The 19,275-nt window shown below is 44.0% G+C and overlaps 1 protein-coding gene across 1 annotated transcript; it reads left to right on the forward strand.

Annotated features, from left to right (window-relative positions):
- Positions 1 to 8,971: 8,971 nt before the first annotated feature.
- Positions 8,972 to 17,660, forward strand: LOC116986274 (androgen-induced gene 1 protein-like). Its single transcript, XM_033041649.1, has 6 exons — positions 8,972 to 9,205; positions 9,662 to 9,811; positions 10,120 to 10,221; positions 12,520 to 12,635; positions 13,472 to 13,623; positions 16,812 to 17,660. Exons 1-6 carry the CDS (start codon positions 9,047 to 9,049, stop codon positions 16,841 to 16,843), a joined length of 711 nt encoding a protein of 236 aa, XP_032897540.1. The 5' UTR covers positions 8,972 to 9,046; the 3' UTR covers positions 16,844 to 17,660.
- Positions 17,661 to 19,275: the final 1,615 nt, after the last annotated feature.

Here is a 19,275-nt window from a genome sequence, read left to right on the forward strand (position 1 = left end):
TTCACCTTATTAGTTCCCCTCATGATTTTATACATCTTGATAATATCACCCCTTAGCCTCCTGTGTTCCAAGGAAAAAGTCCTAGCTTGCCCAATCACTCCCTATAGCTCAGGCCTTTGAGTCCTGGCAATATCATGGTAATTTTTTTCTGCATTATTTCTACCTTGATTACATCCTTCCTGTAGCAGGGTGACCAAAACTGAACACAATATTCCAAATGGAGCCTCGCCAACATCTTGTAAAACTGTAAGATTAACACCCCAACTACTATACTCAATACCCTGGCTGATGAAGCCCAATGTACCAAAAGCCTTCTCTACCAACCTATCTACCTGCGACACCACCAAGTCACATTGATGCTGACTTTCTGAGCAATCGCCAGCATCCCCACTCCTCTACTTATTTCCATGCAACCTATTTCCTCTTGCATGCTCATTAACTCCCTTCAATTCTCCCTTCCTGGTAATAGTGGTAGAGTGAAGGATATGCCACGTCGTAGCAGTGCCTATTTCTGCTGCTGCTAATTTCCTGTTACTTCATGGAAGCCCACTTCTGAGGTTCCAGTTGTGGACCCTGAAAAGGCTCATCGCTATGAAGGTGGGCTTTTTGCTTCTTCAAGGACTGTGGACTCTTCTGGTGGACTCTTCTGCCAGTTATAATGGGTAGATGTACATACCACAGGTAAGTTTAGCCCTTCTTCTTCTTGCGTTTGGCGTGCACAGCCTAAAGTTGTAGTACAACTTGTTCTCTTTGGTCTTATTTGATGGTGCACGCCGGGTTGATTGCATTAGTCGAAACAGGGCGGACCACATGAAGGTTGCAATCTCCCACCCCAGTTTAGCCCTCATGTTAGTTCACTCTCTACCTGATGCAGATAGTTATTTCTCTGACCACCTCAGTGAGTGCTGGCGTTTCCAAGCCACCCTTCGTGATAGACATTGGTCAACACCCAGAGTCCATTCTGTTGCCTTGTTATTTTCTGTTCTTCCAAGTGTTTCTCTAAATTAAGGAGTTCCAATTCATCAGTGGGTAGCTTCAGGAAGAGCTTTCCTCGGTCTGTGTGTTACCTGATACCATGAGATTTCATAGTGACCTCGTCAATTATTCCTGGGATATAGAAGATTCCAATTCTAGATTCTTTCACAGTGTCAGGATATGCCAACGTGCTATATAGCCATTAAGGTGCACTTGAGGTGTTTATATTGGCAAGAAACCTAACAGCTGAGAACCATTCACACAGATCTCTTCGATAAAACACCCAATACTCTTGCTTAATACATTCACTGGTCACCCGGATCATTTACTCACCAATATCCTTGATTATTACTCACAATGTCTTGGGTAAGTGTATTTTGTAGATGGTAACCATTATGTAACAGTAGTGTACAGAAGTAGCATACTGGGTGAGATGCCAGTTAAGTGCGGCACTTTCACTTGGTTGGTATGGAGCTTCTCAGTGGTTGTTGAAACCACACTCATCCAGTGAAGTAAGAACAGAGAATGCTGGAAGTGCTCAGGCAGTCGGGTAGCTCCTGAGGAGGGAAATAAATGAATTCATATTTCAGGTTGATGATCCTTCATCTGAATTGGAAAAGTGTTTTAAGTTGCAGAAAGAGATAGGAGTGCGGTGGACAATGGAGTGTGTGTGACAGGACCGAGACCAAGAGAGATAGAGTAATAAAAGGGAAGGTGGTGCTGGCTGAGGGAGGGTGGGGAAGATATGTTAATCACAGCTGTGCTGTCTGAAGGGGATGGAAATAAAATATGATAAGAACAGAAAAGGGGAGAGAGAAAGTGAGAAGGAGAATTAAAGTGCTAGGCAGCTGAAAGCTCAGGATCACCAGTTTGGACTGAAGGGAGGTTTTCTGCAAATCACTCATCCAATCCATTTTTGGTTTCTCTCTAATTTAGAGGAGACCACATCGTGAGGGCTGAATGCAATACACCAAATTGGAAGTGACACAAATAATTCACTCTTCATCTGGAAGGAATGTTTGGGTTACTGGATAACGAGAAGGGCTAAAAGAGCATGTAAAATGCGTAGAAAGGAAATGCTGGTCACCTTTGCCCCAGAAGAGACCCCAATGATCGAAGAACCTGAATCCCTGCCCCCTGCACCAGGTCCTCAGCCACATAGACATTTCACTTATCCTTCTATCTCTATGCTTACTAACAGATGGCACAGGGGAGTAATCAGAGACTTTGAACATGAACTTATTGCTTCCCTTGTCGTCCTGTTTTTTTTTTTACCACTTTCTGAACTCATATTCGTTTTGTAGGTCCTCATCCCTTTTCCTACCAGTGTCATTGGTAGCAATGTGCACAATGGTCTCTGGCTGCTCACCCTTCCCATTGAAAATGTTCTGCAACTGCTCAGAGATATCCTTAGCCCTGGCACCCGTGAAGCAATAAACACATCAAGAAATATCCCTGGCAAAGATTGGGCAGCATTATTAATTATTATCAACAAGGGCATTGGCATCACAGGGCAAGTGCTAAGAGAATACTTCCTTAGTTTTTAATACATTGGTAATACACCTCTGGAAAAATCACTCTGTCACGTCTTCTTTCCAACCATCCATTCCTGTCCTTCTCTGTCCCACACTCTCCCTGTATTTATTTCCATTTATGAGCCTCTCATTATCCCACTCACTCTGTCACATTCTAGCATTCTACACTCTCTGCCTTTTCACTGAATCTCCCTGTCTCACAGCATTTCCATCTATTCTCCCTCTCTGCCATTGGTCTCTGCTGTGCTCCCCTTTCTTCCTCTCCATTCTGTCCCTCTCTCTTTTTGCACCATTTGGTTCTATCTATGCATCTCTCTCTCTTGCTGTCTTTTTTTCTCATCCTCCTTGAAACCTCCTTGACATTTCTCTCACTCTCCCTTTCTCTATATCTCTCCACTCTTTTTTTTCACTGTGAGCCCCTTTATTACAATTTGACATTTTTTCTGTCAATCCCTTACACTTGCAATCAAGCTAAATTCTCCCTTGTCTTTGCCTCCTTGGCTATCTTCATAAGTTCTAGGAGCAGAATTAGGCCATTCGGCCCATCAAATCTATGCCATTCAATCATGGCTGATCCATCTTTCCCTCTCAACCTCAATCTCCTGCCTTTTCCTCAAAACCCCTGACACCCTTACATATTTCTCACACTCTCACACCTTTTCCTTTATTTCCCTCCCCTTCCACCACCACATTACATTAGTAATCCCTCTTGCTCCTCTTGCTTAAAGGTAAAGCCAGCATTCGATCCTTGACCCTTGATCATTCGATACTATCCTCCAGGTAAAAAGGCCAGCATTCAATAACACTGTTCGATTAGTCTATATTTAAATAGTCTGTCCCTTTCCCATCCAGATTTGTCTCTACTCTCTCCCGCTTCCTGTAGCCCATTCTTTGTGTATTTGTCTTTGTTTTCCTTTTTCTCTTTGCATTCTTACCACTTTAACCTTTGACTCATAATCTCTTTCAGTGCCTACCTCTCTCTTTTTCTTTCAGGATACACCTCTCTCTCTCTCTCTCTCTTATGTCTTGTCATTATTTTCCCTGAGAGTTTTGCCCCCCCCTGTAGATCTCGCCACCTCTGCTTATTTTCTCCTTTATTTCAGATCTATCACATTAACGGCTTTCTCAGTATCTAGGAACTATAAGCTGTTTTATAGTAGGTTATTTATTGATGAGTCTGAGGGCAGTTGAACATGAGAAAAAATAATCTGGTGAAGTGGCAATTTGAAACTACGTGAGGTTTCTGCAATCAGTTCTATTGATGAATTCTGACGGATTTCTGGGCTCTTCAATCTCTCCCATCCCCCTGCCTTCTCTCCCCTTTCCCTACTGACCACCACTCTGACATCCCTTCCCATCCCTCCGACCTCTCCTCCCATCTGGCCTCCCTCCCCTCCTATCTCCCCACTGATCTCCTCTTCTGCAACCGAGGCTGCACCCACAATCAGTCAAAGAAGGCTGATGGGAAGCAACAGATTAAACCAGGAGAGAAGGGAAATTGAGAAACAACAACTCTAACCTTCTGATGCTAGGGACGGCTTTGATAGAGGCTGGCACGGTGAGGAACCGTCGCTTCTCGGTATGCTTCCATCGCACGCTTCATGTTGTTGACGGCTGCATTTATTTTGATTCCCTCATCTCAGCTGCCCACACACGTGTGGGAAGTGTTTTCAGAGCCAGCTGAGCAGACAGGAGAGTTGTTCTCTAGCAGCACTGTGTGGGTGTTTACAATGATAGGCCTGGTGAAGAAATCGACACGACACAGGCTGTAACAAAGCACAGCATCACTCAGGCTGCAGTGGGCTCAGGTCCCTGGCTGCACTGGGGAACTGTGATGACAATGCAGTCCAAAAGGTGAGGATCTTCACCAGACCTCTCACCCCCTACAGACAACAGGACTCAAGAGTCAAGAATTGTTAATTGTCAGATGTACCGACAATGAACAGTGAAATTCTTACTTGCAGCAGTTTAACAGGCCCATAAACACAATACAAACAGACAATATATAACAAACAAAATGCAATGAATAACCACAATATTTGTACAAAAAACCATTGTCCTTCATGCAACCAAAGAGAGTCTATAGAAGTATATAATTAAGATTAGTTGTCTAGTGTTCAAGAGCCTAATGGTTGTTGGGAAGAAGCTTTCCTTGAACCTGGTGGTCAAAGTTTTCAGGCTCCCATACCTTCTTCCTGATGGTAGGACCATATTTTGAGCATGGACAGGGTCTGCCTTCTGATATTCGCTACCTATTGCATATAGATTCCTTCGATGGCGAGGAGGTCAGTACCTGTGTTGGACCGGGCAGCATCTACCACAAGCACACAATTTATTTTATTCTCATGCATTTGAGTTGCTGAACCAGGTCATGATGTAACCGGTATGCTCTCTACTGTACATCTGTAGAAGTTCAAGGGAGTATTAGTTGACATCTCCTCAATCTTCTCAATCTTCTAAGGAAGTAGAGGCATTGATTAACTTTCTTTGTGATTGCCACAATGTGCTGGGTCCAGGATAGATCTTCAGAGATATGCACGCCCAAAATCTCTATTGACTCTCTCTACCGCAATCCTGTCCATGAAGACCAGTTTGTGGATCCTTGTCAACAATCAGCTTCTTGGTCTTGCTAACGTTGAGAGCACGATTGTTGTTCTGGCACAATTCAATCAGATTTTCAAAATCCCTCATATACTCTGTCGAATCGTTATTCATTATTTGTTCAACAACGATAGTATGGTTGGTGAATTTAAAGATGGCATTGGAACTGTGTCTGACTACACAGTCATGGGCATTGGTAAAATAGAGGAGGGGACTGAGCACAGATTTTTGAGGTGTCCCTGTACTGATGGTTATTGAGAGCGCTGTTGCCAATTCATATTGATTGAGGTCTGCCAATAAGAAAGTCGAGGACCCAATTACATGCGAAGAGCAGAGACACAGTTCTTTGAGTCTGATAATACGTTTGGAGGAGATGATGATGTTGAACACTGAGCTGTGGTCAGCGAACAGCTTCCTGACATACGTGTTCTTATTGTCCATGTGATCCAGTACTTAGTGGAGAGCCAGCGAGATCGTATTCTCTGTTAATCTATTGTGGAAATAGGCAAATTGTAATAGGTCAGTAGGTAGATTTTAGTGAGACTTTTGTCAAAGTGTAGTCGACATGAAGTGGCACAATGGCGCAGCCTCACAGTTCCAGTAATCCAGATTCATCCTGACATCCAGTGCTGTCTGTGAAGAGTTTGCAAGTTCTCCCTTGACTACATGGGTTTCCCCAGGTGCTTCCACGTGCAGGTTTGGGTGTTAATTGATGACTATAATTTACTCCTAATGTGTAGGTAAATGGTAGAATCTTAATAATGTGGACTTGGTGGGCCAAGAGGCCTATTTCTCTCTATAGTCTACAGATCCTTGGTGGTACGATAGATAGGTAAGGTGGGTAAGAAATTCTAGATAGATTTTTTCTTGGCTGATACATAGAATATACGTTATGAAAAATGTTATGATAGACCCGTTGGACCACAGGTGAGACCGTCCCCCGATCCATGTTGAAGTGAAGATGTTACTGCAGAAGGATTTACAAAAACGCTGCCAAAATTGGCAGTTTCCAGTTCTCAGTCAATTTGTCAATTATCCATGGGTTGTGGAAGGAGGAAAAAGTTACAACGGCTTCCTGATCACTGAACAGTGATATTTGCAACAGAATGGGTATGACTTTGAAAATAAAACGGAGACCTTGCACTTACTCCCCCAAACTGTGACATCAGCATTACAGAGCTGGGAAACTGCTCGAGCAATAATTTATTCCACGGATTGCTGTAAATTAAGGATCTATAGTCATACTGCACTGCAACAGGCACTTCAGCCATCTAGCCAAAGCCAACTATCAAATACTATTTACATTAATCTTATAATTAATCCCATTTTATTCTCCTCACATTCCCATCAACTCCCGCACTCCCATCCTCCCCACTTCTCCCCCCATCCAAGCCTACCTTCTACTGCACACCATGAATTAAGCAACTATTGGGTGAGCATGTAATTGTAAACTTTAATCTGTCAGTTGATTTTGGGCAAGTACTTTGCCTCAGGGCAGTTGAAAGGCAATAATAGTTCACGTTATACATTTCTCACAACAACAAATTGAAGAGATCAGAGGTGCAGTTTGTTGAGATCATGTTTGTTTTTCTGTTGTCAGTGCATTGTTTTTTTTAAATGTAATTTATTACTAGTAAGTATGGAATTTAATAATTAAAGTTAAAAAAAAACATGTAAGTACAACGTTGTACTATTTGTTCAGGAATGAAAGATATGGTCAATGAAATTTACTGTTTAAAGCAGACAGCACACAGTCAGGGTTCCTGCTTCTGTTAAAAGCCCAATGTTATTCATTTTTCGAGGAAGGGAAAAGCTGGCAAAAATCATGAAACTGATTGCAAGACAAAGATTCCTGAACATGAAGAAGACTACATCACCATTGGGTCCTGATAGTGATTACATCCCATGACCAATGGTAAGAAACTTAGAGTGAGATATTTCATCAACCCGTATTCTTGCTTCTGATCACTGTCTGATAATGTTTGGGTTCGAGAGATAAGGCATTAGTCAAGATTTCTGCTCCTAATGAGCTCCAGGATTAGATGCACTGGATCCCGTCTAATTTCTGTATTTCTGATCACCAGCCCATGTGTGTAGCTTTAGAATTGAGGGAAGACAGCCAGGATCACTTTTGCCCTTAACTCTATACCACCAGCCTCCCCACTCAACAAATGACCCACAACCACCAAAAGTAGCTTCCCCTTCCCTTTTCTTTTAGCATCTCTGTTCTGGATCACTCTCTTCCCAAGACACCTTCCATGCAAGGAGATGAAGTATGAAGGTACCTGTTTCACCTTTTCCCCCACCACTGTCCAGAGGTACAAAGCACAAGATTCTGAATGTATTTTTTTCTAATCCTCTAATCCTGGTGTTTGAATGTATATTGGGCAACTAAATGCCAGGATATCTACAGCACAGAACACATATATAACTTGTAAATTTATTTTGAAGGTGGACACAAAATGCTGGAGTAACTCAGCGAGACAGGCAGCATCTCTGGAGAGAAGGAATGGGTGACGTTTCGGGTCGAGACCCTTCTTCAGGGGAGTGGGCGGTAGAGATAAAATGTAGTCAGAGACAGTAAAACTAGTAGGAGAACTGGGAAGGGGGAGGGGATGGAGAGAGAAGGAAAGCAAGGGCTACTTGAAGTTAGAGAAGTCAATGTTCATAATGCTGGGGTGCAAGCTACCCAAGTGAAATATGAGGTGCTGTTCCTCCAATTTGCGCTGGGCCTCACTCTGACAATGGAGGAGGCCCAGGACAGAAAGGTCAGCGTGGGAATGGGCGGGGGAGTTAAAGTGTTCAGCAACTGGGAGATCCGGTAGGTTTAGGAAGGTGAGCGGAGGTGTTCAACGATACGATCACCGAGCCTGTGCTTGGACTCACCGATATACAGGAGTCCACACCTGGAACAGCGGTACAGTAGATGAGGTTGGAGGAGGTGCAAGTGAACCTCTGCCTCACCTGAAAAGACTGTCAGGGTCCTTGGAAAGAGTCGAGGGGGGGGGGGGGGGGGGGGGCAGGTGTTGCATATCTTGCAGTAGCAGGGGAAAGTTCCTGGGGAGGGGGTGGTTTGGATGGGAAGGGACGAGTTGACCAGGGAGTTGCGGAGGGAATGGTCTCTATGGAAAGCAGAAAGGGGTGGAAATGGGAAGTTGTGGCTAGTAGTGGGATCCCGTTGGAGATGGCAAAAATTGTTAGATTATGTGCTGCGTGTGATGGCCAATTGGGTGGAAGGTGAGGACAAGGGGGACTCTGTCTTTGTTACGAATGCGGGGAGGGGGAGCAAGAGCGGAGCTGCGGGATATCGAAGAGACCAGGAAACTTTGCTACATCGTCCAGATTATTTTTGGTACTTGAAGAATGTAAAGGCGATATCAAGTGCCGAAATGACAAACAGTATGTGGAAGAGTCTGTTACACAGAGCAGAATCCTACCAAGCAGATTAAGCCTCTCTGCGGCTCTGCCACCTCCAACCATGAGTGAGCAGTTAAGGAGAGGAAGTCCAGCACCGCAACATGTGGAATACCCTCCAGCATTCAATAATCAGCAATGTGCTGGGTGTAAGTACAATCAGGGCGAATATAAATATAAAGGGGCGATGGGTGTGAGAGTGTCGTTCGGTGTTAGTGTGTTAGCAAAGAACAAGTTTTGTTCCAATACGTTAAAGTCACCGGCGCTGCGATCGGAGTTGACCCCGCCCCCAGGCGCGAACAGACCCCGCCCCCAGGCGCGAACAGACCCCGCCCCCAGGCGCGAATAGACCCCGCCCCCAGGCGCGAACAGCCCCCGCCCCCAGGCGCGAACAGACCCCGCCCTTCTTCTAGGTCCCGCCCTCTTATCTAAGTCCGTCCCCTTTCTATCAGGTCCAGCCCCGCCCCTACGGCCAAGGCCAAGCCCCGCCCCCATCCCCTGACAATCGTTGCACCCAGATCATGGCGATCAGCCGCGCTGCCGGTTTGGGCCTACACTTGGCCGTGCTGGTTTGGTACTTGGTTGCTGTGCAACAAAATTTATCAGTCACCGCCGGCGGCCGGCACATCGGCGCTGCCTCTTATGGCGGGCGCTGGAAATACCTCACCTTCATCAACATGGTGAGCCCGTCCCTCACTCTCCTTTCCCCGCTGACCTTTCCCTGACACCTCAACCCCGCCTGCCGGTTTCTTGCCATCCACTCCGCCTGACTCCGCAACCTCTTTTGTTTCCACTCTCGTCCTACCTCCCCATCCTCCCATCAGTGTTCTTGGCCTGTTTCCCACGACTTCTATCATCTTACCTCCCTCCACCACTCGACCCAACTCCCATCCCTGCATATCCCCACTGTCCTTTCTCACATGCCTGCACCGATCCACCCTGCATTCCATTCCCTGTCCATCCAACCCTCTGTCTTTCTCAGCAACCTTTTCACCTTTCCCATCTTCTGTAACCGTTGTGCCTGCAACTACGGCATTAATGGAAATGTGTTAAAATGAAGGATATCTGATTCTGAATATTTTTGATTCCCTTTGGTTTTCTGATTTTCTCTCTGATACGTATGATTCTCCCTCCAGATTCTGCAGACCAGCTTTTTCGGATTGTGTGTCCTCACGGATCTCCTGAACCTCCTTCATCAACCAAATAAAAGAGTGCAGCACTTCACCTATCGTATCGGTGTTCTACAGGACTGGCTCTTCACAGCCCTGGCATTCCCTGTGGGCTTTGTAAGTAGAAGCATAGAAAATAGGTGCAGGAGTAGGCCATTCGGCCCTTCGAGCCAGCACCGCCATTCAATATGATCATGTCTGATCATCCAAAATCGGTATCCCATTCCTGCTTTCTCTCCATATCCCTTGATTCTGTTAGCCCCAAATGCTATAACTGACTCCCTCTTGAAAACATCTAGTGAATTGGCCTCCACTGCCTTCTGTGGTAGAAAATTCCATTGTATGCTATCAGCACTTATCCCTGTTAATCTAAGCAAGACATTGCAACAGGAGGTGGGGAACTGAATCTTTTCTTTCTCTTTCAGTTTGTCGTTGTGAGTTTCTGGTTGATTTATGCCTATGACCGTGAGCTTGTTTACCCGAAGATTCTTGACCAGATCATCCCAACATGGCTGAATCATGCCATGGTAAGTAATGTGCTGTTGCAGCCCTTTGTTACAAAAATATGGGGGCAATTCTTAAGTTGATTTTAGAGAATAACCATATAACCATATAACAATTACAGCACGGAAACGGGCCATCTCGGCCCTACAAGTCCGTGCCGAACAACTTTTTTCCCTTAGTCCCACCTGCCTGCACTCATACCATAACCCTCCATTCCCTTCTCATCCATATGCCTATCCAATTTATTTTTAAATGATACCAACGAACCTGCCGCCACCACTTCCACTGGAAGCTCATTCCACACCGCTACCACTCTCTGAGTAAAGAAGTTCCCCCTCATGTTACCCCTAAACTTCTGTCCCTTAATTCTGAAGTCATGTCCTCTTGTTTGAATCTTCCTTATTCTCAAAGGGAAAAGCTTGATCACGTCAACTCTGTCTATCCCTCTCATCATTTTAAAGACCTCTATCAAGTCCCCCCTTAACCTTCTGCGCTCCAGAGAATAAAGACCTAACTTATTCAACCTATCTCTGTAACTTAGTTGTTGAAACCCAGGCAACATTCTAGTAAATCTCCTCTGTACTCTCTCTATTTTGTTGACATCCTTCCTATAATTGGGCGACCAAAATTGTACACCATACTCCAGATTTGGTCTCACCAATGCCTTGTACAATTTTAACATTACATCCCAGCTTCTATACTCAATGCTCTGATTTATAAAGGCTAGCATACCAAAAGCTTTCTTTACCACCCTATCTATATGAGATTCCACCTTCAAGGAACTATGCACGGTTATTCCCAGATCCGTCTGTTCAACTGTATTCTTCAATTCCCTACCATTTATCATGTACGTCCTATTTTGATTTGTCCTGCCAAGGTGCCAATAAAGCTTAGTAAGTGAAAGATCAATATGATGGTAAACGAGAGTAAATCTGAGGTCATCCTTCTCGGCCCCTCAGACTCAATCAAAATGATAGCAGGCAGCCTTGGAAGCCTTACCCCATTACCCAAACCTCACGTCAAAAACCTTGGCGTGATATTTGACTCAGCATTGAAATTTGACAAACAAGTCAATGCCGTGGTAAAAGCTAGCTTCTTCCAGCTTCGGACGATAGCTAAAATAAAACAATTCCTCCAGTTTGATGACCTCGAAAAGATCACACATTTATCTCCTCCCGCCTAGATTACTGCAACTCCCTCTACACTGGCATCAGCCAATCTTCCCTGTCTCGCCTGCAACTGGTCCAAAACGCCGCAGCGAGACTCCTGACGGGCACCCGAAAAAGGGATCACATCACCCCGATCCTGGCCTCTCTCCACTGGCTCCCTGTGCGGTTCTGAATAAATTTCAAGATCCTCTTTTATGTCTACAAAGCCCTTAACGGGCTTGCCCCCACCTACATCAAAAGTCTGCTTACCCACCACACCACCTCCAGGTCCCTCAGATCAGCCGACTTGGGGTTACTGAACATCCCGTGGTCCAGGCATAAGCTCAGGGGTGACCGCGCCTTTGCGGTTGCAGCTCCTAGACTGTGGAACAGCATCCCTCTTCCCATCAGAACTGCCCCCTCCATCGACTCCTTTAAGTCGAGACAAAACTCATCTTTACTCTCAAGCCTTTCTTGACGTCCTCTGAGTGAGGGCTATATGTATGTATTTATGTATATACTTAATCTATGAACCAATGTTGTGTAACGTTAGTACCTCCACCAATGTAAAGCACTTTGGCCAACGAGAGTTGTTTTTTAAATGTGCTATATAAATAAAAGTGACTTGACTTGACTTGATGGTATTAGTTATCAGAATTCAATTAGATTTACCATAGATATGGGAAAACACAAAAATGAAGTAGGAATTTAAATTTAATAGGTTATAAATTAAGGTATGTCAATTTTACTGAACTGAGAAAATACATAACAAAAGTGAAGTGGAGACAGTTGCTTGAATGGGTCTCAGAGCACTTGTAGCAAAAAAACAAACTACTGGAGGAAGTAGTTAGTCTGAATAAGGGTCCTGACCTGAAACGTCAATTCCCAATGTTGCCCAGGGATGCTGTCTGACACGCTGAGTTACTCCAGCACTTATTTACTTTTTTTGCTAGAGATACCCAGCAGGTTGAGCAGCATCTGTGGGGTGAAAGGGACTGTTCACGTTTTGAGTGGAGATCTCGGGTGAGAGTAGGGACATTGTTCCATTTTACTGTCATCCCACCGAATAATACAATTAACTATTTACCCACCTCAGAGGCAACATCTCGGCTGGAACTGGAGGTCCACTACTGATCCTTGATCCATTCACTCAGTCCCTGTTTTTCTTTGCAGCACACGTTGGTTCTGGTGCTATTGATGGTAGAACTAACCATTGTGCCACATCACTGTTCCAATCGTAAGGGAGGCATTGCAGTTCTTGTTACTTTCTGCAGCTGCTACTTACTGTGGTGAGTTGTAATCATTTTTAATGATGTATAATGATACAACTGTTTTGAATTCATACTCTGTATCTGTCTCTCTCTGTTTCTCACTGTCCAATCTTTCCTTTGACTCTCCCGCTTCCGTCCAACCATCACTCCATCCCCTTCTCTCCCTCTATACATCACACACACTGTCTCCCCATCATGATTTCCTGCTCTCTCAATCATCCCACCTATCTCTCCTCCTTCAATTGACTCATCTTTCTCTTTATCTCCGTGTCTCTTCTGATAACCTTTCTCTCTCTTTCCCACTCACTCACTCACTCTCTCTTATTCCTCCTTCCTCTCGCTCGAATAACTGCCTTATCCTCTCTTATTTGCCACTTTGCCCTCTCTGTAGCTCATTCTTTGTCTTTATATGATCCTGTCCTGCCTCATTTACCATCTCTCCCTAAACTTCCCCCTCAATCACTCCCTCATTTGCTTGCTCATCTCTTTCTCAATCTGTTCTTGCCCAACCCCTCTCACCATCTTATTTCACTTGCCTTCTCACTCTCCATTGCAGTCACCCCCTCCTGACCCCCATGCCTTAGGTGGCCTTCCCCATCGTCCGCATGTTTTCTTCCCATCATCACAATCCAGTTCCTGTCCCCGTCTTATACTCTTCCTACAATGTCATCTTCCTTTGGATCAATTAGGCTGTGAGCATGTACAGGTGGGGAATGAGGTTGGGTGTATTTAGATGGTCTTATGGAAGTATTTGCCAAGATTCGGTCTGTGCACATTTGCCGGCTGCAAACCATGAAGGAGAAGAAGGAATGATTTTAGACATGTATATCCTCCTGTCTTTCCTTCTTTTTCAGGGTGTTATGGATTCACTACATATCAGCCATCTGGGTATACCCCATTCTGGAGGTGCTGAGCCCATTTGCCATGGGAATCTTTCTTACAGTAGCTGTTCTTATAACTGTCTTACTGTATATTGTGGGAGAGAAATTACATCACTGGAGATGGGGTAAGTCACACTGACCAAAGGACAATTCTGCATAGGTTTAGATTTAGGAAGAGGTCCATTCAGTAGATCTCCCATTAGAATCCCAGTACAAGGACATTATATTAATTTATTGTAATCAAACTGGATGTGTGGGCCATGCCATGCTCAGTAGTTGCTCATTTTTCATTTATCTCTCGTCCTTCATAACATTTCTGAGCATATATTGTTCATGAGATCCAGTTGTGTGCTCAGTCAATTATTGATCATTCTACATTTCTTCTTAGCTCCATGTTAACTGACATTGTTAATGATTGCCCTCTCCACTTTGGTTTGGTCTTGTATTAAATGTCTTGAATGACATGTTTTATCTGGGACCCCTAGAAAAGCTGGTGGTTGTGCAGTTTGCAATGCTTCAGCTTGGCCAGGCACCAACACTGAACCTCACCCCTTGTCAAATTTCCGTCAGTAGGAGGGAGCACCCTATCCACCCAAGCAGTTATCCTTGACTATTCAATCTACTTTTGGTGATCTCTGCTCTCCTCACTCAGCTCACCCCTGCCAATTCCACGGTGTTACTGCCTGAGATTGTCAGATTGTTGAGACTTGCATACAACCTTGAACAGGCAGAGAAATGATGAACAGATTTAAGCCTTTTTTTTCCTCAGAGAAATTATCTTAGACATCTTTAAAATGATGATAGAGTGGTTACAGAGAAAATTATTCAACCTGAAGTGAAGGATGTAACTAATAGCCATAAAATGGTTGCAGAAAAACCTGAGGAAAATTCAGAATAATTGTTTTTACTCAAGAGAGCAATGAAAACGTGGAGCGTGCTGCATGGAATCAGAAACACACTGCACAGAACAGACTCTGTTACCCACCCTGTTCAAGCCAATCATGATATCTATCTGCACTAATGCCCTCAACCCTCAATGACTTTTCTATTCAACTTTATGTCGAAATGCCTTTTAAACATTCCTTTGGAAATGGTTGAGGTAAACAGTACAGATGCGTTTAAGAGGAACATTTTAGGAGACTGGGACGGTGGGTCATGGCGGAGCTAAGAAAGCAGCTTAAATGTCACATGGACTAGTTGATCCTCTCACACCTGCCACCTCCAATTTCATTTTGCAGCCTGTGTCGCTTTGGCACATCCTCACCCATAATTCCTCTCCCTCAGCCCGTGTCCCCCTCAGTCCGACTCAACTTCATTGCCCCAGATGACTGTGGAGGCCAAGTCATTGAGTTTTTTGCAGCGGAGATTGAAAGATTCTTGATTAGTTAGAGTGTCAAAGGCTACGTGGGAAAGGCAGAAGAATGGGGTTGAGAGTGAAAGATAGATCAGCCATGAAGGATGGTGGACTAGACTTGATGGGCTGAATGGCCTCATGCTGCTCCTATGACTTATGAACTCGATTCATTGGCCCATCTTGCCCTGCCAAAGAAGGGGAAGGACAACTGTGTCCTTCAGTACCTGCTCACCAGATGTAATCACCCAGAGCAAACAAGGTCCTATATCTTTAGCCTTGTTTAGACCCACATATTACAGTACCAACTTGCCTGTTGTCCTTATTGACTGCTTGTTGGAGCTGCATTCGATTTGCATTACACCCACTTCCTAGAGTACTTTCTCACCATTGTTGGCAGCTGATTTAGATGCAATTTATCCCTCGCTGCTCCAACCAAATGCTATATTCCTGGATTTTTGCTGTAAGGATTCTGTGTAATATTCAGTAAAAAGAGTAGATACTTAGACACTGATACTGGACTGAGAAGGGTTAAAATTTAAGGGAAGCTGTATATGTATCAGACTTGTATTATGCCTACCTTAGGAACATTTCTAGGATAGCATAAAGTGATTTTCACCCTCAAACAGATAACTGATAAATTACCACAAGCATTTCTTAGATTATATATATTAGTCTTCCAATGCTCTTGATTATGTTGCAGTCAGTATACTATGAGTCCCTGGAAAATAAGGTTGGGAACTTGAGGAAAAGGCTGCTTTACCAAAGAGAGATGAGGGAATGCTGCGTACTCTGTTTCTCCATTCATCATATGGTCCGAACGGTGGTACTAGGGAAAGGGAGAGCTGGAGGCATCAGCTTCTTCTTAAACACTTCATGGTGCTCAGATGTAACAGTAATGTCCCACTCCTGTTCTCCGCACCTGTATATATAGCAGTGAAGTGCTGTCCCTTCTACCTCCCAAGGGAATTTACCCCCACATTAAGACGACGGTCCACATCCCGCCCCAGGCATTTATTAATCTAGCACTGGAGGAGCTGCACACCATGGTCAACAAACACCAAACGACGCACCCCAATGCCTTTCCCATCGTTGCTGGGGACCACAATAAGGCCAGTTTGAAGAAGTCACCTCCTACCTACCACCAACACAGGTTATGCAGCACTAGAGGATCAAACACCCCAAGCCACTACTATTCCACCATTAAAGATTGCTATAGCTCCATCCCTTGCCCTCACTTTGGGTATTAAGACCACCTGGCTGTGCTCCTTCTTGCGTATATACAATGACTGAAGAGTGCAGCTCCAGTGATGAGGACTGCATAGAGCTGATCAGGCAGGCAGAGAAATGACTCCGCGATTGCGTGGAGTCTGTAGACTGGGCGATGTTCAAGGACTTGGCAATGGGCCTGAACGAATACGCCACAATTGTTACTGATTTTATAAGGAAAAATATGTGGAGTAGTGTGTTTCCAGAAATAATCATATGAGTGTTCCCGAACCAGAAGCCTGAGGGAAACCCACACTGTCACAAAGTCTTTGTCTTTGCAATGTGGGAGGAAAGATAGAACCACTGAGGTAGTTCTATCCTGCACACTGTGAATTGTCCCTGGTGTGTAGGATGGAATTACTACAGTGGTTCTATCTTACCTCCCACATGGTGTCTGGATGATCGATGTACAGCACGGACTCCGTGTTCCCACGCTGTATCTCTAAACTAAACTGATAAAATGCTTCAAAAACACCATTTGCTCCATTCTCAGTGGTCATTCTGTGAAACAACTAACTCGGACTATAACAGATTTGGTTAAAATGAGGGTTTACTGCAATGTGTTTCTAGGACCTGTTTTGTTGCTGCAAGTAACAATTTAATTGTTCCGTTGTCAGTACATGACAATTAAATCTATTGACTCTTGATGAACCATTTTCTGTTGCTTTGATGTTTTTTTTTGTTTTATTGCAGGCACTGTGAAATTGATGAAAAAACTTGATTGAGCAGCTAGAAATTAATTATATGAAGATGGCAGATGTACAATGTTTGATGATTGTTGCCATCTCTATGACGAGTTGCGATATGGCTTGATAACAATGATATTTCTCTCCCTATCATATTTCCTATTTAATCTAGAGAAGATGGAATTCCATTAGAACGTTCTGTGTGTAGGAAGGAACCCCAGATGCTGGTTTAAATCAAAGGTAGACACAAAATGCCTGAGTAACTCAGTGGGACAGGCAGCATTTCAGGAGAGAAGGAATGGGTGATGTTTCGGGTTGAGACCCTTCATCAGACTGAACTTTCTGTGTGATGGCTTCCAAACTACTGACTCATTCCCGACATCAGTCACTTAGAGGTAAACAAAAAGATACATGATGCACTAGAATTAGGAAAAGGGCACAAAAATTGAGCACTGAGTCATAAGCCCAACTCCTCCAACCTCAGGGGAGAAGGACATGTTAGAATATATTGCACTCCACGGGAGAATGAGGTAACCCAATTCTCACAAAGGCTGATCCACTTTGTGAAGTATCCGTGATCAAACTAAAGTATGAGCTCCCAACAACTCCTGCGTTCTGTACTTTTTACAACCCAGTGACTCATCTGTACAATGAACACTGATCCTAGGCCTGGACAAGTTGCCGCTTTATAGCATACTTCAACAGCTTCTTCCTGACCTGTTGATATCGTACTGAATCAACATGGGGACCTCATGCGCCATGAAGTATCCACATCAAACTGCAGCTTATCTTTGTCGTGTAATTTTAAAGTGGGTATGACCCAGTCTTTGTTAATAAACAGTAATTAGTTGCTCCACAACGTGCTCAACTCATTTACCCGGATGAGAAAAGTGCTCAGACTGGTGGTGAAAAGCTGAGAATAATACAGTTTCTGTCATCATAATAAGTTCAACATCATGCACAAGATTAGTCACTTTAAGGGGGCTAGAGGGCTAAATGCTGGAAAATCCACCCATGAGGTATGTTCAATTTGAGAGACTTCCTACATGGAGTGAGTGGTGTGTTTGATGGAGGGGTCACCTTGTACTGAATGAGAGCAATTTTTGATGGAGGGGACTTTTCATGTTGAGGGAGGAGTGTGTGCTGAAGGGGACCTCGTATTGAACAGATTGGATTGACCTCGTGTTGAGAAAGAAGAGTGTTAGTTGGAGAGGACTAGTCATATTAGGATTGAGTAGACTCCTTACATTTAGGGAAGTGGATTGTGTAATCTTGCATCCTGCTGAAATTGAGGTCAGGATTGTGAATCAGGTTTTTTGCTTCAAGCGCCCTTTCACAGATGAGGCCCCGAAGAAATGGAGAGTACTCAATGTTGTTCCTTTGCTTAAAAAGGGAAGTAGAGATGGTGCAGGAAATTATAGGCCGGTAAATTTCACATTAGTGGCTAGGAACCACTGGAGAGAGTTCTTTGGGATAGGATTTATTCTCATTTGGAAGAATATGGACTAATTAGGGACTGGTTTACTCGCGGAAGACAGGGTTTTGTGGAAGGGTGTTATTCCAGCTGGATGGCTATGATCAGTGGAGTTCCGCTGTAACCTATGTTAGAGACCTCTGCTGTTTGTTTTATATTATACATATACACAAATTGAACGTAAATGTACGGGTTGTTTAGTAAGTTTGCAGGTGACAGTGAGGAATGTTGTCAGAATATACAGTGGGATATACGTAGATCAGCTACAGAAATGGGTGGAGAAATGGCAGGTGGCAGTTTAATGTGAGCGAGTGTGAGGTGTTGCTCAATGGGAGGTCGAATGTAAGGAGATAGTATATAGTTAACGACAAGACCCTTAACAATTTTGATGCATAGAGGAATCTTGGGGTTCAAGACCACAGCTCTCTAAAAGTGGCAACATAAGTAGATAGAGTGGTAAGGAAGGCGTATAGTAAACTTGCTTTCAATGGTCTTGGCATTTGATATTAGAGTCAGGAAGTAATTTTGCTGCTTTATAGGACTTTGGTTGGGACACATTTGGAATATTGTGTACCGTTCCGGCTGCCCCATTATAAAAAAGATGTGGCTTTGGAGAGGATGAGGAAGAGGTTAACCAAAATGCTGCCTGGATTAGAAGGTATTAGCTAAAAAAGAAAAGTCAGACAAACTTGGGTTGTTTTTTCTGGAGCACGGAGGCTGATAGAAATTTGTAAAGATAGGGTAGGTGATCAGAATATTTTTCCCAGGGTGGAAATGTCAAAGAGCTATATAATAAAATCAGAAAAAGCAGGAAATACTCAGTAGGTCAAGTAGCATCTGTGAAAAGAGAAACACCGTTGAGAACCTCAAACTTTAACTTGTTCTGCCTCCAAAGGTGCTGGCTCACTTGCTGAGTGTTCCTAGCATTTTCAGTTTTTATTTCAGATTTCCAGCAAATGCAGTTTTCGTTCCCCAGAGTTCTGTGCTGCCTTGTGCC

This window comes from Amblyraja radiata, chromosome 23 (genome assembly GCF_010909765.2).
Source record: "Amblyraja radiata isolate CabotCenter1 chromosome 23, sAmbRad1.1.pri, whole genome shotgun sequence".
Taxonomy (NCBI): Eukaryota; Metazoa; Chordata; class Chondrichthyes; order Rajiformes; family Rajidae; genus Amblyraja; species Amblyraja radiata.

What these genes read in the sequence shown, in the direction of transcription:
- LOC116986274 (XM_033041649.1), top strand. Translation starts at nt 9,047, where the DNA reads ATGGCGATCAGCCGCGCTGCCGGTTTGGGCCTACACTTGGCCGTGCTG. An exon ending in CATGGCTGAATCATGCCATG is followed by an intron (nt 10,222 to 12,519) that starts GTAAGTAATGTG and finishes TTTTCTTTGCAG; the next exon opens with CACACGTTGGTTCTGGTGCT. An exon ending in ATTACATCACTGGAGATGGG is followed by an intron (nt 13,624 to 16,811) that starts GTAAGTCACACT and finishes GTTTTATTGCAG; the next exon opens with GCACTGTGAAATTGATGAAA.